The 14,218-nt window shown below is 34.3% G+C and overlaps 3 protein-coding genes across 3 annotated transcripts in view; 1 reads left to right on the top strand and 2 right to left on the bottom strand.

The window, feature by feature from the left end:
- LOC142334499 (sorting nexin-12-like) overlaps positions 1-14,218 on the top strand; it is a 474,196-nt gene that overhangs the window by 206,653 nt on the left and 253,325 nt on the right. The gene's annotated exons all lie outside the window — the stretch shown is intronic.
- The window catches only part of LOC142334498 (uncharacterized), a 653,384-nt gene that overhangs the window by 403,091 nt on the left and 236,075 nt on the right, over positions 1-14,218 (bottom strand). The gene's annotated exons all lie outside the window — the stretch shown is intronic.
- Positions 1-14,218, bottom strand: part of LOC142335355 (uncharacterized) — a 62,168-nt gene that overhangs the window by 9,032 nt on the left and 38,918 nt on the right. Inside the window, exons 3-4 of the mRNA XM_075383810.1 lie at positions 5,717-5,928; positions 561-694 (exon numbers count right to left, since the gene is read on the bottom strand). Coding sequence (XP_075239925.1) covers positions 561-694; positions 5,717-5,928 — 346 coding nt within the window. The remainder of the gene's footprint in view (positions 1-560; positions 695-5,716; positions 5,929-14,218) is intronic.

Below are 14,218 nucleotides of genomic sequence, written 5' to 3'. Positions count from 1 at the left end.
GAACATACTACGAGACAACTGCTTTAATTGATGGTTTTCAACTGTTTGGTTATGTATAACTGTTTTGGCCGGGCTAAACATCAGGACATCACATCCTATGGCTTTTTCACACAACCTGCTGAAAGTTTTGCATCCTTGCTCTTGGCTCAAGTGTGGCTCTGTGGCAGCTGAGATGATGGCCTCACGGTAAAGATCTGCAAGCCTATTTAGAAATAGCAAGCCTATTTGGAAATATTTTTTTATCCCAATGGGCTCTGCTATTTGACTATATAAAATGTTTTAGATTTTACTGAACTGTGCAAGCGGATATATGATCAAAAATTTGTTTTCACAGATAGCAAATGTATATTGAGCACTCTGCAGTAGATTAAGTCACTGAATCCGGGTTGAGTTTGTTACTCAGATTGATAAAATAATTCTATGACCGCACTTGCTACAAATTTTTACTAGTAAATTGACGCGTATTTATATGCGTAAAATTATTGCAAAATATCAACCAATGTCAAATACTATCGACAAGAATTTCTATATGAGATGAGTTGAAACAGTAATGAGCTGACCGAGATGAAGTTGAGTGGTTTGTTGTCCTCGTTGTCGTAATCCGTCAGTTTGTTCATGAACTCATCAGGACTCATTCCTTTGTACTCCAAGCCGTGTGTCATGTACTTCTGCACGTGCATACTGCAACATTCCACTAAAAAGGAAATCACAGTGAAAATATTCAGCAATTAACCTCACTGTTCATGAAAAATGTTTTTAACATCAAAATGTTAGTCAAGGTGGATTAACGATAGAATCTTCAATTATAAGAACTAGGGTTCGAAAATGGAATAACTAATACTTCCAACTCTTGTAACAAAAGAGACGTCAAAGAGCAAATTTAAATAAAAATAACAGACGGAAAGTTTAATTTCAGCGCATTCAGCGCATTTCTTACGCAAAAATCCGCTACCCGGGACGGCTCTACCCAGGACGGCACAAAAGAGTTCAAATAGACAGAAAATTAACAGGATTTAAATCCATTTTTAGTCATTGTTTCAGGAAAACTGATTTTTAACGTTGCGCTAATTTAGTAGAATTATAATGTTTGATTTATGAATTTTGAGCATGTAACGTGAACCATTTAGCTACTCAATTATTCAGATTAGTTACTTTAATTAACGTACTCCAGATTTTTTAAAAAAAAAAGAACTACTGCTAATGAACATTTATTACCTCGTCGTCACTATATGTTAAAAAGGAACACCTGCAAATACACACCGGATTAAGTTTGCACAACTCGGGGTTAAGTTTATCAAAAGCCTCTAGCAAATTGCAGTGTAACTCTTAAATTTTTAATTCTTTGTGATTTTTAACTTTTATCTAACTAAAAAAGAAAAACAAAATTATTTTATTCGACGAGATACAAAGAGTTTTGTCGATGAAAAAATTAATAGATCTGGCTCTTGCAGATTGGAGAACAGTGTATCAACAAAGAACTTGCGATGAATTGTTTGCAGAAACTAACAGAATTTTTTTGAGATCACTCGAGAAAAACGCACCAACAGAGTAGAAACTAGTTTCCAAAATAAAAAGACTACTTCAGGTAAACCTTGGGTGATAAGAAATTAACCAGTTAGTAGCTGAGAAACATCATTAGACAACAGTCCAAATATCACTGAAATTGATGAAAATGGTAAAAAAAAAACGAAAGACAAAAAATCAATATGCAACGCTTTTAACAGAGTTTCCAGCAAAAAGGCATCCACAGAGGGCAGATTGTTCCATTGAACGTCAAAAAAGAGCGGAAATTTCGAGAGTTTAATTTCAGATTTTTTACTTTGACGGAAATCTATAAAGTTATAGACAATCGAGACAACAACAAAGCACCAGGGCCGGGATACATTAATGCTTAGGGACACATGAAAATTGGGACACATCTTCAGATGATATTTAACGATTGTATTCAAGAGAAAGCTTTTCGAGCACTTCTTAAGGATGCACACATCACACCAATTTTCAAAAAAGGAGATGCTTCTGTTTTAACTAATTATTGTCCAATTTCCGTAACACCAAATTTCGCAAAAGTTTTTGAGAGACTTTTACTTAATCAGTTAGTCGAATATATTGAAAAGTTTGCACTTTTGAAAAAAAACAATTTGGTTTCTAATCCAGAAAGTTGTCTACTGATGCTTATTGAAAAAATAATAGGAAATATAGAGGATAACAACGACACAGGTGCTGTGTTCTTAGATCTTGCAAAAGCTTTCAATTCAATTTCACTTGATTTCTATCTATCTCTTCTTGAATCTATCTCAAGAAAGCTGAAAGTTTATATCTCTCTCAATCAACAATTTTACTTCTCAAATATTTTCTCGCAAACCGAACGCAATGCGTAAAACTGGTTATTGACTTCTCAGATGAAATAACTATTATTCATGGTGTTCCACAAGGAAATGTGTTAGGACCCCCTTTTTTTCTGTTATATGTCAACGATTTTTCTGAAAAACTGGAAAGGGAAAAAGATATTGCTCAATTTTTAGATGACACTAGTATTATATGCAAACTTGAATGTAATGAAGACATTCCGGAAAAAACTGAAAAAATATTAGAACAAACAGACAACTATCTGACAGAAAATAAACTCACTTTAAACGCCGATAAAACATAGATGTTATTCTTTACAAATCATGCTAATTCGGATCCAGAGTTTTCATTTAAAGGCAAAGTTATCAAACATGATTGTCGTTACCTGGGAGTAGAAATTGATAGAAACCTAACCTTCGAAAATAACCTGAACTCATTTTTAAGCAAAATGGCTAATGCAATTCGTTCTTTGTATCTTGTAATCAAATTCCTTTAAAAGTAAGAATTGAAGTTTTCAAGTCAGTTGTACTCTCTGATCTTTTTTCTTTTTTTTCAGTGGAGTATTCCTTCAAACTCTTAAAGCAAAAAACCAACCGCATAAACAGGCAAATAAACTGCGGAATAAAAGTTTGTTATTTCCGACAAAAATTTGACCACTCCGTTGATCTTCTCATTAAAGATTGTATCCTGCCAGGCGAATTGGTTATCTAAAAAGTTAGCCTAATGAAGCTACAAACAGATATAAGACACCGCAAAGCATCCGAAAATTTCAAAATGTTTACTAGTCGCCATAACGCTAGACAGGACAAGAGAACAAATCAAATTTTTATGAAAAAAAAAACGAAAACGAAGTGGAGTAACAAATCTTTAATTTGAAAAGCGTTCAAAAATGGAACATATTGCCCTCCTCAATTAGAACTTTTAATAGTAAAACTTGCTTTATAATTGTTTTACCTCAGTTTTTGTTTGATCAACACAAGAAAGTTCCCGTTGATAGACAAAAAGGAGCCTTCAAATCATATGAGCCTTCAAATCCTTCAAATCCTTTTACCTATGAGAACGATCAGCCACAATTTAAAGAATTTTATATTAATAACAGTGCTGATTAATTTATTTAACTTTTTAAAGCACTTTGATATCTAACCTTAGGGCTATATTCTGAGTAATTTGAATGTTTCAAAAAAAATTTAAAATAACAAAGCTTTGAAGAATTGGGAATTACATTGCGATTTACTAGATTCTTTTGATGTAGTAGTTGTCTAAACTTAACCCGATGTTAATTTCAGGGGGTTCTTTTTATTAAAATTGGGTGACGAAGAGGTAAAAAATATTCTTTAGCAGCGCATTCTTTTTTAAAAAAAAACTCTAAAATTTGTTTATTGGACTAAGCTCATTCGTTAAATAGCTAAATGGTTCATGTTTATTGCTGGGAAGTTATTTATAAATCAAACATTATAGAAGGTGTAAAAGGATGAAAAATTGAAAAAGAAATGAAAAACTTAGAAATGATTTTTCTCAAGATGTTCATGTAGATAATTTCTTAAATAATAAAATTATTCAAAACAAGACTTCATTAATTGAAAACCCATGCGCAAATGAAGTGAAGGCTCTGCAGTGAAGGTTCTGTATAAGATTAGCTAGAAATGCATTAGAGCCAAAAATCAATTATCACAACTGGCCGCATTTCCCCTGGGGTAATTAAGATGAGATGACAGCTCTATTGTTCTCGCTCTTTTTTAGCTACTTCTTTGGAAATTGGATGAAATTAGGTTATAACTAACGTTTATACATAGGTACATCGTTTTACCCCGGCCTGCCTTGCTTAACTATTAGTACTACTAATAGCTCTCGGGGACAAGGTCAATACAAGCTTCATCTAAACAAACATAAAAAGCCGCAAATCCTTAGCTTCAATGGTACAAGACGTTACCCTTCCCTATTCTTGGGAAGACAACAGGACCATGTCTGTATTTTGAGTTTGAAATATATAGACCTAATAAAACTAACATAAAGCACTGGAAAATGAGTCGTTCCATTTGATGGACAAGTTTGAGATGGATTTCCAACCGCTCTTTATTATGTGGCTTGAATTGAATGTTTAATTTTTTGGTGCGCCAAACTGATTTAAGGACGAGCATCTGGTTCAGCTCATTTGTTCAAACAGCTTATATAATTTATATGTGCTTGCAAATGGCTTTCCTTTTCCAAGTCTCAATATTGTGCAGTTTTGTTAAAAAGTAGCCCATAGAAGCCTAATTTTCTTTAATGAATACAAGAAGTTGAATTTTGAGTTATGCTATAAGGTTTTTTTTATGTTTTAAACCTACTTCGGAATCGAATTTTAATGAAACTTAGCTATACTTATTTTCACAAATAAATATAAGTTTAACAGTTATATTGGATTGAAAAGTTGATATGAGATAATTTAAATAATACTCGGATGAAGGGTGGTTTATATGTACATGGGTCGCAAAATTTGATCTTTACTTGCGAGCATCAGTGTTTCATCAATATACTAAGTTGCTATAAATCAAATTAATCATGGATACTTCAGAAAAAAGTTCAGGGAAAAACTTCATTTATTTTATTGTCAAGTTAAACCATTGTGAGTTACAATGTTATTGATATGATGAATACTTTCCAGCAAAAATGTGGTTTTGCGAACTCTTTCCCAAAAATTATAGCATATCTATATTTTGCATGAAGAGCAAAAGTATCTAAAAATTTGGTGAAATAATTTACAATTTTAGTTTTTTTCTGATAATTTTCCATCCCCAGCTTTACTTAAGAAAACAAGTCTACTAAAAATGTTTGAATTGGAAGTTGCGATGGGTCACGATTTCATTACACTAATTCAGAGGCCTGTTCTGGATCCATTCATATGTGTTTTACTCAACTGAATTCGTTGGTGACATTGAGCACTTCGATACAACTGTCATTATCTAAAGTAATGACCCAAAAAAGGCAAAATAATGTTTCTCATAATAATCTTTCTTTTTTGCCATTTCCGTTTCGGTTGCCTATGATAACCGGGTTGAGAGCGCAATCATATGAAAAGACTAATAAAGTCGAATGGGAGTAGTTTCCCCAGCTTAATTGCCTGGTCGAGACCACAATATCGGCCTAAAAAGTCTATTGACAATTGCATCGTCTTTTTTTCTTAAATTTTCTTCAATCATCTTCAGTTTTCTTCAATGATCTGATCAGCCCCAATAATTACCTTTCGCCCCATGGTCGACCCTGACAAATAAGACGAGTCAAAGTTTGTCTCATACTCAGTATTGGACAATTAAGGGCTTCGCATAACCTCTCAACCAGAGCATGACTTTTTTGAGCAGAAAATTCGGCAGATAGTGAAATTTGTACTGACAAGGGTTGTAGAAGTCAATCATGTTGATGCTAGTCCACATCTCTTGTATGAGGATGTTGAACCAGACGGAACATGCATCTGGGTCCAGACTCTTCCTCCTTGCATCTCCGGCCTCTCTCCTTCCAATTTCCTCTATTGTTACATCGCCAGGGTAGTCTTCTACAAATTTGGTCTTGGGGTATGTGTGGTAGGAGTCAAGGCAGTAATAATCGCTACAAAACACTGAAGGTTTAAAAGCCACTTACTGAGTGAAAAAACTCATCTGATGTTAAAATTTTTTCAGGAGAAGTTTTAAAATTTTGCGGCGTAATGCTAACTGATCCGAAACAATTTAGACTACAAAAAAATGGGAAGAATTATTAGCGAGTTATGTTCACAAAGAGAACTATTTGAGTTACTGTTTCAGTTTAAGAAAGCATAAATTGAGATAATTTTATTCAAGCGTAGTTGCAGCCAAACAAACATTGGTTCGCTTCTAATTTTTTTTCGGTGACAAAACTATTGGTGCCAAGATTGGTAAGACAGGGCTGAGCTTAAGTTATGAAACTTAATGCGTAATAATCACAAGGGTTAGCACTTTCTCTGCAAAATCTTGCAAATGATAATAATAATAAATTGTTGGTTGGTAAATGGTTGGTACAGAATCATTATCGGGTAAATCAATAGCAATCGCACCAACCAAGAGCACACTATTAGGTCTAACTGACCTGTTTTCAAGTGCCTCTGGCGGAAAACAATTCACTGTCAATACTTATTCACTAAGGGTAAAACAAATTGATTGTTTTTAATAAATTGAAAACAAAAAAGAAATAAAAACAATTACCATAATCAGTAGTTTTATTTTTTATTAACTAAAAATTGCTTCCGTTAGTTGTTCATTTTCCAGAATGAAATTGTCTAAAAAGTTGTGTGCAAGTTAACTTATTTCGTTTCCTTTAAGGTTTTTCACTTTGTCTACAAACATTGGTTCGATTATTAAAGCTAAGTTTAATAACCTTCTTAACCTTTTATACAAACAATTTTTCACGCATGAGCGTTTACTAGTTGAGATCTTTTTAGACCGACTGCTTGAAAGGTTTTCTAGATCCTGACCACTCAACAAATTTGACAAAGATGCAATTTTGCATTCACCCCGAAGGATATTATTCAGAGTTTTGAAACGTTCATATATGTGAAGTTCGCTAACAGATTATATTATTCTCTCAATGAGCCCAGCAATTCGAAACTCCGTTTGTAGAAAATAATTTTAATTAACCGTATTGTAAGTTTTTCCTGATTTTTTAGCACATTTTTAGAAGTTGAGCCATAGATGAGAACTCCATATTGGAAAAATGGCTTGGTGTATGTTCTAAAAACTTGGATCATTTGGCGAGATGTTAAGACTTTTCTGATCCCGTAGAAAAGGCAAGAAAACTTGACAAGGCGCTTTTCGATCGAGGATAAATGATATTGGGAAACAAATTGACAATCAATAATCACACTTAATTGTTTGTACTGCTTTACTGACTCAATCGTTTCATTTCCAAAAGAAAATTCCATTTCAAACTGAACCTTATATCGACCATTAAAGAGCACCTTTTTGCTTTCTTTGCATTGAGGACTAGCTTTTGTTCTTTTGTCCAGTCGTTTGTGTCTTTTAGTGCTAACTGACGATTGTTCAGTAATTCTATGTTTCTACTTCCTGTTAGAATTGCTGTGTCATCAGCATACAGTATAAGATCTGTTTCTTTCTGCATTGATTTGATGTCATTTATGTAAATAAGGAAGAGAATTGAACCCGGTATCGACCCTTGGAGGACACCTGTTTCTACAAATTTCAGTGAAGATTTCTTTGTTCCAATTTGAATGTATTGCTTTCGGTTCTTCAGGAACGATTCGTTAACCTTATATGTTTCCTTACGAAAACCGTACCAAAAAAAATTTTGTAATAAAATTTTCTGATCAACAGTGTCGAACGCCTTCTTTAGGTCAAGAAAAGTGCAGCAAGAAACATTAGTTCTCTTTGTCCATGATTGACGAGTCGTTTCCACCAATGTAGCAATGGCATCAACTGTGCTCCGTTTGCACCAAAAACCGAACTGTTTTTCACTCAGAATGTGATAGCGATCGAGGAAATGTACCAACCTATTATAGATCAGTTTCTCAAAAATCTTCCCGATTGTCGGTTGTTGCATGAAAATTGGCCTGTAGTATCTTTAAAGTGTCAGAAAATTAGCTTATTGCTCGCAAAATAAGTGAGTTTTGCGAGCAAAAAGAATCAAACAAAGTTGCATTTGTATTTTTTCTGCAGAAATACTAAATTCATTTATTTTTCCGCTCATTTAAGCGTAGAAGAGTTTGATCCCCCATCTTCCCTCTGTCAAGGATATTATTTTCTCGTTGAGTGTTAACCATTGCACCAATCATTGATTGATTTCGGCGTTTGCAAAAAGTGTAAAAAGGGTGGAGAAATGAGTGTAAAAACTGTGTTATTTTTAAACATTACGCTCACATTTTTTCCCCGATAAATGGAAGTTGAATGCGCATTACCCACTAATCCCCGCTGATTAGTGGTGGTTTAAGGTCCAAAACTCGGCCCGGCTATGCTGATTTGATTTGACGAAATCTACAGACTGAATTTGAAACAGTTAGCTTGGTTCTTCTAACATTCTGGACCAAAATTTGCTTGTTATTGAATTTAGAGTTTTATTGCAGTTAGCAGTTAATGGTAGGTGTTTCTGGTTACCGGATAGCTTTTACGAAAAAAGATTTTAGGCTGTCCAACCCGAATTTGGGTTGCGTCGGTTTCCACCATGAATCAATGTAAACCTATAAAAGCTGATAAATAAAATGATGGATCAGAGTAAGTTCTTGAGAACTTAAAATTCCACTGATGGATAACAGTAAATTCATAAAAATCAAATCATGATGATCAATGTTAATTTAACAGAAGCGAAAAATACCAGGATCGCTCATTGCATTATCTTAGAAAGGTGTTTTATAGGCTATATTTCACAGGAGGTAAAATGATGCAAGTGTGGGGCAGTCAAAAGCGGTATAAAGATATTAGATTGAGGAAGTATTCTGCCAAGCTGGCGTGAAATGCTGGGGCTGCCAAAGAGAGTAAAATTACGCCAGAATGAGGGGGCAATTTGTTAAGAGGGAGCAAAACATTGCAAGAGTAGTTCTGCCAGGGGGTAAAATGCAAGGGCACGGGTAGGGAGGGTTAATTTATCGAAAGGGTTAAAAGAATGTAAATATTGAACAAATATTGTTCAAATAGAAGAAATGACAAGTATTGGACAGGCATCCGTGGAGTTTAAGGTCAACAAGCTGAAGGCACAGAGGCTACAGGTTCAAGATTGTCAGTCTTGGAAAAGCCAGGCACAACGAGGCAACACTGCATTTTTTAAGGAGTGAACAATGTAAGAGTGGGGCCTGCAATGGGAGATTTCTTTAAAAATTTTCCCATTCCACTGCCGCTCTTACATCTTTTGCCCCTGGAAAATATTTGATGGGCGTAAAAGTTTGAAACGGAAAACTGGAAATTTGTTTTAAAATTTTTTAGCGCTCTTAAACAATGGTACGCAAGAAGAATATAACTGACCAAGTTTGATGTCGGAGAACAAATATTCACATACAAACCAAATTTTAAAGCTTCAAAAAATTAAATGTTCGAATTGCGAACTTTAAATTTTAGTGCGTAAACATCTCTGCGTTCATTGACTTAGAAGTTAAAAGAATCGATTGACTTCGTTTTGAATTACTTATTAATGCTAATTCTCATACAAACGGTTACCCAATAAGTTGAAGATCCATGAAGCCAACACTGGATCAAAAAAAGTTACAACCTTCGAGCAATTTGGCAATTTTTAGCTACAGCAGTACCCGTTCGTTTAAAGTTTCCATTTTCACAATCATGCCACTTGACAGTAATTCAGTAAGGCAAATATACTATGTACTATATGCTCAAAAGCGGCATTCAAAAGAAAATTGACATTTTGCGCTGTAAGGTCATTCAAATGTTTATGACGACTCTCAGATCGAGTAGAATTTTGTTTTTTTTTTGTGTTCTCAAAAATGTTTTGAAGTCAACGACCACCTGAAAATGTTTTTTAACTCAGTGTCCGCGTGATTTAACAGCGATACACTTCCCCTTCCCTTCCTACATTGCACACTTTCAGATAGATTCCCGCCAGGGGGGGGGCAAAAAAGAGAATGATAGGATGTCTACCAAAACTGTTGTGTGGTGTAATCGTTGATGATTAAGTGGATGCATCATTCACTATCATTTCACTTGCTAATTGAAATGTGTTCTTTTCGGACGTGAATGTCATTATTTTGAAAGCCAAGTGGCGTATTGCAGTTTGTTCGCTTCAGCCTTTTCTTTTATGCACAGATCAGTCAATGCTTTATTTGACCTATGGAGCTGCTCATGTGCGGGTGTGAATGAAACTGACTATTACTTTGTTTAAAAATTCAAGCAAGTCAAGCAGCAAGTGTAATCTAATGCAAGCAGCTGCCAACCAATAGCATGGAGGTTCGGGTTTAAATCCCAGTTTAAGTTTTTTTTTGCGTTATTCAAAACGAAGGAGATCGTAACAGTCTTTTTTTTTAGCGTGGGAAAGCAGACTGTTGCCCGATAAATTTAAACAATTCAGGGGCTGTTATGGGCTTATCCCCAAGAACAGTCCCAACAGAGCAAGGTAACCACGTGCCGTGTAGCCATTCTGCCAACTTTTCCCCGGCCCCTATAAACCTTTTGTTCTCAGATGGCATTTACGCAACTGATGCAATCTGTCTTGTCAGTAGTACCAACTGGGGAAACGATGCCACTGAAACTGCGGAAAGGCTATTTTTGCCAAAAGGAGTGACAAGTTGCGTTCTCCCGATGTTGGGGGTATGTGCGCCTCTTTAGGTTTTGAACTTTTCTGCCTATCTAGCATCGTGTCTGTACCGTTTCCGTTAAGTCATCTGTTGCTCGCTTGGCATCGCTTCTGCTGACTTGATTGATAGGATTTCTTTGAGCGCCAGTTTTGATTAATCGCTCGCATCTTTCTGCCGTTCGTCTTGTGCTTTCATTTTCAGTTGAATATTTTTGTTGGACTCTTTAGAGGCGAACTTTTCTTGCTTTTCAAGCGTTGTGATTCTGATACCTCTTTTGCATTCATTTCACTGTTTGCTAATTTTGTGATTGTAAAAAGTACTACGTTTAATCCAATGCATTGTGAATCAACTGCTATAGTAATTGTCATAGTATTGTCCATAACAAGGAGGCTCGTTAAAGTGCGTTCGCACATGATGTTCCTACCCGAGCTCATCTACATTTTTGACTTAATTGTCAACCAAATGAAGAGATAATCAAAAATATATGTTTGAGTTGAAAATTTCTTTACAAACCCAAACTACTAATTGAATTAAATAATGCCATGCCTCATTAAAGCGCTCACGAGACCTGCCATTAAAAATACCACGAGAAAAAAAAACAAACAAAATCAGCAAAAACAAAAATCTCACGCTAAAAAGTCAATAACTAAATTTTAAAGCAACTTGAAACAACGTCAAAATGCAATAAGAATAGAAAAACCTTAGCCACAAAAATCTACTTTTTCTTAAGTACACAGCAGATAGGATTTTTTGTTCATGGGACTAGGTAACACGTCGACAAAAAGAAATAATGAGGCAAAATTCAAAAATCAACCAACATTTATAAAAACGTTTCATAACTTCATACGTCTCAAAAACTTCTACGTCTCAAAAATCCCTGATAAATTCACTAAAAACTCATTACAAAACCAATAGGACCTGTCTTTGTTTGGACTAAGCCATAGAAAAAAACAATAGTTGTAGAAAAACTAAAAAAAAAACAAATAAATTGCGAAAACACAAAATATTGAAAAACTTAAAATCATTAGCTTTATCTGAATACCGTTTCTCTTACTTCAATTATTAGCTATAATAATTCAGCTAACAGTATACTGACTGATTAAATAAGTTCACTCGGTCCTTATTTGAAAATCATTGGATCTGTTATTACGCGAATATGCTAAAAAAAACAGAAAAAGAAACAAAATTATTGACCACCCACAAACATGTTATGAAAACGCAAATCGTCCACCAAACGAAACACAAGTTACAAAACGATATCAAAAGACACGTTAATTTTTGAATCACATGAAATTAAATGAGACTTCTCAGTGACGACAATAAGTTACAAGTTAACGAAAAGAACAACAAAAACTGAAAACTTGAAGAAATATTGACAACGAATCTTATCATAAACTTTAGGACTATTCGCTTTGAACTGACAGCATTGAGAACCACCATTCATTCAATCCCCAATTAGAAGCTTATTAGACCTCTCAGCGTTTTACGACTGCAAAAAGAATAAAAAACAGTCAAAAACAGCAATGTAAAAAAAGAGAGAGAAAAGTGTCGAAGCCATTAAAAAGTAAACGTTTCAGTAAAAACCTTCTATCTTCAATTATTTTTTAACGGCGATGGGACTCTATTTTGAATTAAAAATAACTTCAAAAAATCTACAAATATGAACAAGTATATCAAAACCACGAAATTTTTACGAAAAACACGTAAAATCAACTCCATTAAAATCCATAGCTTTCAAAGGAAATCAAAAAATACGCTAAGTTATGCCTCGATGGGAAGACTATGATGTTTGTTATTCATAAGTTATCAAAAAGTCATCTCAATAAGTCTTATGGTTATGAGAACAAGAACAAATACAGACAAAAAGCAAAAATTCAATATAAAAATGCGTGGAGAAAATGTTGAAGCCATTTAAACCAAAAACCTTTCTCTGGACATTTTCTCAATGATTCATTGAACGTTTTTCCTAAGCAAACGAGAATTATGAGTATTATGATAATGTTAAAACCTATCAAAAGGCATCAAAATAATGAGAAATATCCGAAAATTAAAAAAAAAATGGAAAACTCGTGGCATCGAAGTCATAAAAACCAACAATTAGAAGTCGAAATTGCTATCCAGATTAATTTTGGTTGCAGTAGAAGGAAAACAGGTCTTTAAAATGACTGAAAATGACATACAGTTCAAAAAAAATAGGAGATTGGTTAATGTTCAAAAAAATTTCGAAAATTTACTTTTAATGTCTTAACAGCCATTAGCTGTCAACTCAAAGCACTAGATAGGTTCACTTAATGCTCATTAGGGAGCCGAATTTATTTTCAGTCAACGAGTCTATGCTATAAAACTTCAACACTTAGTAAAATCTCAAAAAGAATATCAAAATTTCTTTAAAAATTATGAAAAGTAGGAGTAGAAGCCAAAGGCAAAGAAGTGCTATCCCTCGAAAACGAGTTTTTTGTTCATTGGGCTTCATTTGACTGTAACTGAGGTTCGCCATTGATTGAATCTTGATATGGAATGTGACTAGTCTATAAGTGTCTTTAAAAACAAAAATGCAAAAATTTTTCTAAAACAACAGCTCTCAAAGAGAATTCGAGTTTTATTTTTTTTATAGTAAACTTACCCAAGAGACCAAAACTAGCAATTTTGTCGCCTTTCGTCTATTAGGAATGAAAAAACGTTGTATTTAGTAGCGGGAAATATAATCTTGACTTCATATTCTTATAGAAAAAATATTATTTTGATCGAAAATTAAGCCAAAAAGTGAACAAAATCATGAGAAATGTCCTGTGTTCACACAAAATTTTAAACCTCGATAACTCCTCGAAAAAAAACGAAATTGAAAAAAAAAATCTTTTTAAATTCCGAAATCTACGCTGCACGAGCTTTTTTAGTGATACCACTCACATTTCTCTACGATGAATATATCGATCGGCCAAAATTGTCTGAACAAAGAAAACCCATTTGAGTATATAGTTCCTCACCCCACAAGTGGGGTCGGAACAATTAAGGAAGAAAACTTTATAATGCATGGTCAAATAACAGGATAGATCAACAAGTTATTCTTGAAGATATAGAGCATTGTAATGAAATAAAGGCAGATGTGATCAAATAGATTGGTTAGTCAGAAAGAAGTGGGGGACACTCAGTAATGTGGGAAACACTCCTAATTTTGAACGGAACGATTAGTTGATCAAAATAGCGGAGCAGTTCATAAAAGGCGCCGATGGCTTTCAGAAGAGACGTGATTGGCTATCATAACTGCTGCAACCGATGAAATAAAAACATGGGCCGAACAATATAATACGCTATAGGGACAAAATGAGGCAAATTGAGGATGGTTAATCACAGTATTCAAAATCCTACTATTTTTCCGTGGTGTCACCGTCCAAAAAATACCCTTGATGGCGAAAATGAAGCGAGAAGAACTAACAATTAAATTGATGCTAAGCTGCGTTTTGAAAGAAAAGCAATAATTTTGCAATCAAGTGGAGAAAAAAAAAGATACAATGAAGTGACAGAAGGAACACTGACAACGATTTTCATATGCAAATGAGACTGAGTAGTCTCTTCGACTCCGTACGGAAACGCCATGGATCTTCCAATTGAACGACAGTTATAGAATTATATTGATTT

This window comes from Convolutriloba macropyga, chromosome 2, assembly GCF_964194025.1.
Source record: "Convolutriloba macropyga chromosome 2, txConMacr16.3, whole genome shotgun sequence".
Taxonomy (NCBI): domain Eukaryota; kingdom Metazoa; phylum Xenacoelomorpha; order Acoela; family Convolutidae; genus Convolutriloba; species Convolutriloba macropyga.
Note: the sequence above shows the minus strand (reverse complement) of the source record. Positions and strands in the feature narration are given on the sequence as shown.